This window comes from Conger conger, chromosome 13 (assembly GCF_963514075.1).
Source record: "Conger conger chromosome 13, fConCon1.1, whole genome shotgun sequence".
In the NCBI taxonomy this organism is placed as follows: domain Eukaryota; kingdom Metazoa; phylum Chordata; class Actinopteri; order Anguilliformes; family Congridae; genus Conger; species Conger conger.
Window position 1 is genome coordinate 42,446,923 of NC_083772.1, and position 9,700 is coordinate 42,456,622.

General features: G+C 40.2%; 1 protein-coding gene across 1 annotated transcript; it reads right to left on the reverse strand.

Annotated features, from left to right (window-relative positions):
* Window positions 1–2,776: 2,776 nt before the first annotated feature.
* Window positions 2,777–7,137, reverse strand: LOC133108390 (tripartite motif-containing protein 16-like). The gene is made up of 6 exons (XM_061217899.1): window positions 6,547–7,137; window positions 5,518–5,613; window positions 5,044–5,277; window positions 4,722–4,881; window positions 4,496–4,546; window positions 2,777–3,796 (listed from the first exon to the last, which is right to left on the reverse strand). Exons 1-6 carry the CDS (start codon window positions 7,135–7,137, stop codon window positions 3,276–3,278), a joined length of 1,653 nt encoding a protein of 550 aa, XP_061073883.1. The 3' UTR covers window positions 2,777–3,275.
* Window positions 7,138–9,700: the final 2,563 nt, after the last annotated feature.

The following is a 9,700-nucleotide window of genomic DNA, read 5'->3' on the forward strand; positions in this document are numbered from 1 at the left end:
TTCAATATTTATGTGATCTTGAATGATACGCAGTATTATATTGCCACCTGCAGGTCAGTGTGTAGAAGGGCTTATAGATAAAGCAACTGTGTGAAGTTGCGGCTCCAAACATGTTGATTCCCATTCAGGGAGAAAATAGGGGGCTGAGGGGTGTGAACAGAGCTGTCACAGAGAGCTGAGTTGCCTTAATTTCCCACTTTATCATTGTGGACTTTGTTGAGGATATGAGAACTATGTAAAAGATGTAAGAATCCTGAATCCCAGCAGTTCTAACAGGCAAAATACTTTTGTTGAAGTGGTTGAATTGATATATGATACCTTTGTAAATAATTATCACATTAAATCCACTAAATATATTTTACATTTACAGTTTAATCTTTTCACTGTTGATGCTTTTATGTTCAATGCTGTTGGTGCTGAAGTTGAACATGAATTAATTGCTAGGCAGAGCAACCCTTTTCAATCAACCTCTATCAAAACGTACAACTAGATTCTAATAAGTAACAACTACTCAAATATGAATTGCATGAGTGTCCAGATACTTGCGGACTGCACTGTAACTGTAGGGGAGACCAGGGCTTGTTGTCACATGGGTAAGTTGTCACACTGTTAATATTTTCACAACCAGAGGGCGCTACTGAAAAGGGGAATACTAGTTTTGTGCCTTTATATGGTCTGATGCCATATCCTCTCTGGGAAAACCAGAGCACACTGTAAAGTGAGGTGAGCACATATTTCCCATTTTTCACATTGAAAAGTAAAAAATATCAACTTAATGTTTTGTAATAATCTTCTTCTAGTTAAAAATCTTAACAATTATACATTTGCACTTGTTAGAGGAGAGAATAGTGTGTCTTGTTACACTTTAGCTAGTGTCCTGCTTTAAGCCAATTTTAAGATATTGCTAACATTAGCAAACATGGCAGTTTGGGACAACTTCCCCGCCCATGGGGCAACATGTCACATGTTCACGCTCACTATTTAAATGCCTATAAGTCTGCACTGAAACAAGATACGAAAATAAAATGAATACAAAATATATGAGACTTTGTTCTTTCATTTGGTATGAAATTTAAAAAAAAAAGTGTAAAAACAAAGCGGAATGTCAAAAAACCAGAAAAGCAGAAAGGCAAACAAAGCAAGGCAGGGCAGGGCAGGGCAGGCTCGGAAATCAAAAGGCAAAGGGGTGTCTATCAAGAATCCCAAGGATTAGGCTCACGAAGTATTCGGAACTAAGACGGGCGGGGCTGGGGAAAGGGTGGGCTAAACAAATAGTCAACAGGTGGGGGAAAATAATGGGGTAGTAACATAATCATAGAGGGGAGACGAAAACGCAGACTAGATGCACGTAACCAACATGTAAAACATACGGCTCCGGGTTAGGGAGTAGACATTTGCATAGCTTGAAGACGTAGTGATAGTTAGAGACAGGTGCGAACACTTTGCTGAAACTAAACGAGTAATCAGGGATAGCATAGGGAGGCGGAGTTACAGAACAGTGCAGAAATACTAAGAGATTGCGTTAGTGAGTTAGTTACGTGAATATTTCTAAACTACCCAATAAAAGTGATTGTTAGTTAGTTAGTTAGATAGACAGTAAGTGTATTAATCGGATTAGTACTGTACAAAACCTAGATTAGTAGTAGTTAGTAAGAATCGTGCTTGACAACATTTACCAAGAAAAAGCAGGAAGTAAGAATCGCGAGTTATAGAAAAAATGTTGAAAAACCGAAACTAATCCGGAGACGTATGTTTTACATGTTTTGTTTCGTGCATCCAGTCCGCGTTTTCGTCTCCCTCCCGTTATTATGTTATTACCCTATTATGTTTTCCCACCTGTTGTCTATTTGTTTAGCCCACCTTTTTCTCTGCCCCGCCTAGATTGTCACCTTCCCTCTTGTATTTAAAGCCCATTCTCAGTATGCTTCTTTGTCAGAACGTTGATCTTAATAAGTGCCGATTGTGTGTAAGCCTTGTTATAGAGATTCTTGATAGACACCCCTTTGCCGTGACTTCCGTACCTGCCTTGCCCTCTTGTTTTGTTTGCTCATCTGATCTTCTGGTTTTTTCGACGTGTTATTTTGTACTTTTTTGACTAAGAGTTTGTTTTTGCCCTTTTGTACCTTCGCCCTGTGATTTCCTGGATTTTGACCTCTCGCTTGTTTTTTCGACTATTCTTTTATTTTTCGTTCTTGGCTTTGTACTGGATCTCTTGGCTTTTGACCACTGAACATTAAAACTTCGAATTTTGGATTATCTTGTAGTCTGTGTCTGGGTTCTCTGCACCGTACATAACATTATCGTTGAATGTAATATTGCATCACCATCTTTTGTCGCACGGATTTTCAGCCTTTTTTGACACGCATGTTTGAGCTGGTGGTAATATGACTGATGATTGATTTTACATAGTGGTAAGAGCAGGCGTAAGGCTGTGTATCCACCTGCAACAACATAACAACATGGAACACACCGGCCCTCCAGGACTGGAGTTAATCCTGCATACACACCCGCCCTCTAGGACTGGAGGTTTTCTGGACAACCAAGCAACAACATCTAAAACCCACCAGCACACCACCGATATCTCAAAAGGTGTGCTTGCAGGAATATTTAAAGGACATGAAGTCAAATACAACTGAGTGCATGGAGCATGTGCTTTTAGTAGAAGGCACACTCCCACATTGTGTGTGTGTTGCTCATGTTGCCTTAATATTTCAGTGATTATCAATCATTTTATCTTCACATGTCTGAGAACATAACCATCCATCTTAGAGCATGGCAGTGATTGTAAGACTTTTATTTCAGAAATGAATGTAATGCACAGTCAATCACATTTTTGTACAATCCTGATCAAAAAAGAAATGGTTATGTGTAAGCGGATTAAAAAACAGTTTTCAATTCAATGCAATGTTATGTTGTGTACCCAACAATTCATCATTCCACAGCAAACATCAAATAAATAAAGCAAAACTCCAGTCAGTGCTATTCTAACTAATAACAAAGAAATGCAAACAAAAAAGAAAAAGGCAAAATGAATGGAATTAATCAATTCTTCATGTTACAAATTCAGGTCATGAAAACTCTGAAGAATGTCTGCTTCTGTTTTTAACATTGTGATAAAGAATGAATGTTTCTGAAAGAATATAAGATTTGATATAACATTTTATTTAGTTCATGAATTTCAATGATAAAATTACATTTCTGTTACATTATTTTTATGGTATTGGTATGAATTTCCCTTTTTGATTTGATGACTGCTGAATATGAATTTCTCCCCCTCATGCCAGATCACACAGTTTTACAGAGGATCGAGGAGAAAACCAAAACCCAGGATAGAGAGGCTGAGTGAATGTGGTCTGGACTCTGTGCAGGAGGGTCATGGTGTCAGAGACACTGTAGAAGGACAGAGTTCCTGCCCTGTGATGCAGGTACACTCCAATTCTGGAGGAGGGTGGAACAGGGATTTGAATGACCTTGTTATTGTGCCTGAAAGAGCATCTGAAGGGAGAGCAGGCCAGTCTCCAGGACTTGTCATTACCTCCCAGTTCACAGTTCGCACCCTTTCCTTTCCTGCTGATCTGTTTATATGACACTGCTATAAAAACCCCACCCCCACTCCACTCAGCCTCCCAGTAACAGCATCCAGACACACCCTCTCTGCACAACACTTGGGCTTTTCCCTCAAATCTCTCTGGATGATCAGGATATGACTGGTTCAAATTATAATTGGACACGTTGCTTCCATGCAGAATGAGGCATTTATTCGCTGTGTCAGGGTCCAGTGTGAGCTGACAGGAATCTGATGGAGGGGAAGGTGAAGATTTAATATGAGGACAAGTCCATCTAATGTCTGGGTGTAATTCGTAATTCATTCATTCATACAACACTGTACGATGTGATTTAAATTTTTACAAACATTCGTTTGCATGCGTATTTTTGAATGTTTCCACAGAAACAGACACAAAATGATTGAGTAGGAGACCTCAACAATATTTTTGTAATTTTTGTAATTGTCTATTTTAGTATTAATATTTTAGAGTTACATGAAAATACAATCTTCCTTTCTAAAGAGAATGTGTGCATGTACATGTGTGTCTGTGTGAGTGTGTGCTTGCATGAGCATGTGTGTGTGTGTGTGTATGTGAATATGTGTGTGTGTGTGTTCATATGTGCTTGTGTGAGTGTATGTGTGTTCATATGTGCGTGTGTGAGCATGTGCATGCATGCATGTGCGTGTGTGTGTATTTTTGCACGTGAGCTTGTGTGTGTGTGTATGTGAGTATGCATGTGCACGTGTGTGTGTGTGTTCATATGTCCGTGTGTGTGTGAGTATGTGTGTGTGTGTTCATATGTGCATGTGTTAGCGTATGTGTGTGTGTGTATGTGTGTGTGCGTGAGTGTGTGTGTGAGTGTGTGTGTGAGTGTGTTCATATGTGCATGTGTGAGCGTATGTGTGTGTGTGTGTATGTGTGTGTCTCAGCTGAGAGTGAGCACTCACACTGTAAGAAATCCTCTCTGGTACTGGGCTCTACAGTATGGGCTTCTTTCACTGCATAGACAGAGTGGGAGAAAAGCACAGAAATGAAGAATGATGAAGAGGATGGAGGATAATGGACTGAGATGGATTTCAAATATTATGGAGTGCTAACAGCGTAACTGACAAATGCTTTTGCGTGGAATACAAACTGGAATCAAATATTTTGCTCCTTAAAATGTTTACTAACCTGATTCAGAAATGTTGGCCAGTTCCACCTTGCAGATGTCCTCAAGTCGATCTTTCAGTCCAGAGACAGATTTCCTCACAGCCTCAAAAGAGACGTGTGGAATGACAAAGATGCTGGGTAAGTCTCCAGGTTCAGGAGGGACACAGAGAGACTGACAGCTCTGTGGAATAGACATACAGACAGACAGACATACAGACAGAGAACAGAGTTCATACAGATTCCTCTGTTGATGCCTGGAACAGATCTTCGTAAAGTAGGAACACACATCACCATGTATGTACAGTGTACACAGTGCAGACTGTCAGAGAGCCAGTGATGGTACCTGGAGGAAATGGATGTGATCCTCTTTGTGTGAAAGCTGCACCAGCTCAGCGTCTCTCCTCCTCAGCTCAGCAATCTCCTGCTCCAGTCGCTCCAGGAGTCCTTCAGCCCGACTCACTTCAGCCTTCTCCTGATCTCTGATCAGCTCTTTCACCTCAGAGCACCTTCTCTCAATGGAGCGGATCATCTCAGTAAAGATCCTCTCACTGTCCTCCACTGCTGTCTGTGCAGAGCACTGTTAGGAGACACAGAGAGAGGAGGGCTGTACATTTTAATTAGGCCTATCACTCAGCGCTTACTGATACCCCAGACAGCCTGTTTCCCACAGTGTGGCTCTGTGGGATTGAGCCCCACAGGGCTGGAAAGTGGCCCAACACTGGGCTCCTCACTGGCTGACTGGAGGAGAGCCCTGACTGAGCCCTGAAATGGCTCTTCCAGCAGCCAGCTTTTGTCTTCTCCTCTGGTCAGTACCCACCTTGAGTGACTGCACAGCCTGTCTCAGATCCTGCAGCTCCTTCTCTCTCTCCTGGAGTCTCTGCTGGGATTTATTCTGTGTCGCCCCCAGCTGCTTCTGTGGATAGATTGATTTCTCACATCATTGTATATTGCGTTCACAACTGTTAAATAATGGCATCATGTTTAAAACAAAAAACAAAAAATAGGCACTAAATAGTTTGACATGAAAGTAAGGTAGAAGAAGTTTTTCACTGTAAAATAATAATGAAAGTGATTGAAAGCATAGTTTCAATATTTATGCGATCTTGAATGATATGCAGTAATATAATGCCACCTGCAGGTCAGTGTGTAGAAGGGCTTATAGATAAAGGAACTGTGTGAAGTCGCGGCTCCAAACATGTTGATTCCCATTCAAGGAGAAAATAGGGGGCTGAGGGGTGTGAACAGAGCTGTCACATAGAGCTGAGTTGCCTTAATTTCCGACTTTATCATTGTCGACTTTGTTGAGGAAATGAGAACAATGTGAAATATGTAAGATTCCTCAATCCAGTAGTTCTAGCAGCCAAAATACCTTTGTTTAATGTTTAACTTCAGCACTCTGAATACTGAACACAAATGCATGAACAGTTAAAAGATTTCACTATGAATGTAAAATTCATTTAGTGGATTTAATGTGATAATTATTTACAAAGGTATCAAATATCAATTCAACCACCTAATTAATTGCTAGGCAGAGCAACCCTTTTCAATCAACCTCTATCAAAATGTACAACTAGATTCAAATCAGTTACACCTACTAAAATATGAATTGTATGAGTGTCCAGATACTTGCCGACTGCACTGTAACTGTGCTGTATGTTAGATTTTACCAAATAAATCTTATGAAACAGAACTTGCAGGTAATATAGTGCACTTGGTTTTTGTTACATAATATACATGTTAATTAAGTAACTTTTTAAAAGACAACAATCCCACTGTTCCCAATAAACTTAGTACCTCTCCCATTATATCCAGTATCCAGGGCTGCCGTAAGAGATCCAGTCCTTACCTGTTTCTCAGTCCATTCTACTGCAGCTGAGACACTATCATGGCCTCTGTGTTCATTGATCACACACAGCAAACAGATGCACTGCTGATCGGTACGACAGTAAACCTCCAACTGTTTTTTATGTTGAGGGCACATATTGTCCTGCAGATGTCCAGTAGCATTGATGATATTATGTGTGTTTCCTGGGTTGAGCTCATTGTGAAGTTTGAGGTGAGTTTCACAGTAAGATGCCAAACAAACCAGACAGGACTTGACGGCTTTGCGCTTTCTCCCAGTGCAGACATCACACGCCACGTCTCCAGGTCCAGCATAACAGAGAGCAGAAGGAGCAGCTTGGAGACCTGTCTTCTTCAGTTTCTCCACGACATCAGCCAGCATAGTGTTTCTGCCCAGAACAGGCCTTGGAGTGAAGGTCGTTCTGCACTGGGGACAGCTGTAGACACCAGTATGATCATCTTGATTCCAGTAGTCCTGAATACAGCCCCTACAGTAACTGTGTCCACAGGGAATAGTCACTGGATCTTTCAGCAAATCCAGACAGATCACACAGATGAACTCGTCATGATCCAGTAAAATTCCACCTTCAGCCATTTCACTGCTCACACTGACTGACACTTTAGTTTTGTTTCTCCTAAATTGAGTAACAGAGAGAGTGGGAGTAACTTCATAGTTGCAGCAGGTGTGGAGCTGGACGGAGGCCAGGCTGAAGAGCAAGAGCAGAGTAGAGATTTACTCATAAATATCACACAAACACAGGCCTGCATGCGACAGGGTGATGAGTGTTTGGTCACTTACCAAGCAATGTAACCACAGCTGAAAAACTAGTAAATTGCTTCAAGTAATATGTTATAAAATTAAATACAAAAATCCCAAAATGAAAAACTAAACAGAAAGAAACCCCAGGCAGGGAATGCTCCTCTTTCCTGCCGTCTGGAACCGCTGTGGTTGAATGCTGTGGGGTTCTGTATCCTCCGATCAGGGGAACAGGGCCGCACTATGGAGAGGAGAAGGCACAGCACCAATTACCCCAGTGTGGACTGGGCAGAACAGGACACACTCACGCTTGTGTTTGCCCAGCGGGGCTCGCCAGCTGCCTGCCATTTATAGCCACCTTTCATGATATAAACAGCAGCTGATAAATGTTTTTGTTTAGTAGCATTTTATTGTGGTCTAATTCACGAGTGAATTCATAAGCGAATTAGCTGTTGAGCAAGTTGAGCCTGGCTAACTGGTCGTGTTACTTGGTAAAAAAATCCTGCATACACACTGGCCCTCCAGACCTGCAGTTCATCCTACATTGTGCTCACAATTGTTAAATAATAGCAGCAGTAAATTGTTTGACATGTAAGTAAGTTAGCAGAAGTCTATCACTGTAAAATAATTATGAAAGTGATTGAAATCCTAGTTTAAATAATTATTCTAATTATTGAACGATACACAGTAATATAATGCCACCTGCAGGTCAGTGTGTAGAAGGGCTTATAGATAAAGCAACTGTGTGAAGTCGCGGCTCCAAATATGTTGATTCCCATTCAGGGAGAAAATAGGGGGCTGAGGGGTGTGAACAGAGCTGTCACAGAGAGCTGACTTTGCTTAATTTCCTACTTTATCATTGTAGACTTTGTTGAGGAACTGAGAACTATGTAAAATATGTTATATTCCTGAATCCAGCAGTCCTAACAGCTAAAACACCATCATTTTATGTTCAAAAACGAAAACATTTTGGAACCCGCATTTGTACTTTGTATTGGACCAGCGCATTCCTACTTTGTATGATAACGATCTTGAATAAAAAAAGATTAAAAAAGAGAATGTTTTAGGATAAATTAATCGATTGACATCAATTATTGGAACAGGATCAATTTTACCATATTATCATTGAATGTAAGATTGCATCACCATCTTTTGTCGCAGGGATTTTCAACCTTTTTTGAAACGCACGTTTGAGCTGGTGGTAATATAACTGATGATTGATTTTACATAGTGATAAGAGCAGGAGTAAGGATGTGTATCCACCTGCAACAACATCCAGACAGATCACACAGCTGAACTGGTCATGATCCAGTAAAATTCCACCTTCAGCCATTTCACTGCTCACACTGACTGACACTTTAGTTTTGTTTCTCCTAAATTGTGTAACAGAGAGAGTGGGAGTAACTTCATAGTTGCAGCAGGTGTGGAGCTGGACGGAGGCCAGGCTGAAGAGCAAGAGCAGAGTAGAGATTTACTCATAAATATCACACAAACACAGGCCTGCATGTGACAGGGTGATGAGTGTTTGGTCACTTACAGAGCAATGTATCCACAGCTGAGTTATATGGGTATTTTTCAAGTCATAGTCCATGAATGATAAATGTTTTTGTTTTGTTGCATTTTATTGTGGTCTAATTTATGAGTGAATTCATAAGGGCAGAGGGCGAATTAGGTGTTGAGCAAGTTGAGCCTGGCTAACTGGTCGTGTTACGAGGTAAAGAAATCCTGCAGAACCGGCCCTCCAGACCTGCATTGTGCTCACAGTTGTTAAATAATAGCAGTAAATTGTTTGACATGTAAGTAAGTTAGCAGAAGTCTATCACTGTAAAATTATTATGAAAGTGATAGAAACCATAGTTCAAATAATCATTCTAATTATTATCAAGTCATAGTCCATGAAATGTTGTTCAGCATTTCATCTGATGCAGGTGGCCCGTATCTGTTTCTGGAACTGGATTTTCTCCAGTTCATCTGGAGACTTTGGTCCTGACCTTGTTTCAGATCTCCGACAGCCATGATCAAGTTTTAATGTAAAAAGTAGTAAATTGCTTACAGTAAAATGCTACTTTTTAAAAATTAAATACAAAAATGTCTCTGTAAAATTAAATCTTTTGGAAAATGAATATTGTAATAAAATGTATATATATATATATATACAGTCGGAGCAATAATTATTTGATCCCTTGCTGATTTTGTAGGTTTGCCCACTTACAAAGAATGGAACTGTGTAGAATTTTAATCATAGGTACATTTTAACATTGAGAGACAGAATATCACAAAATAATCAACAATAACAACATCATATAAATTTAATAAATTTATTATTGTATTTTTGCCTGAAATAAGTATTTGATCCCCTACCAATCAGCAATAATTCAGGTTCCCTCAGACCAGTTAGTTT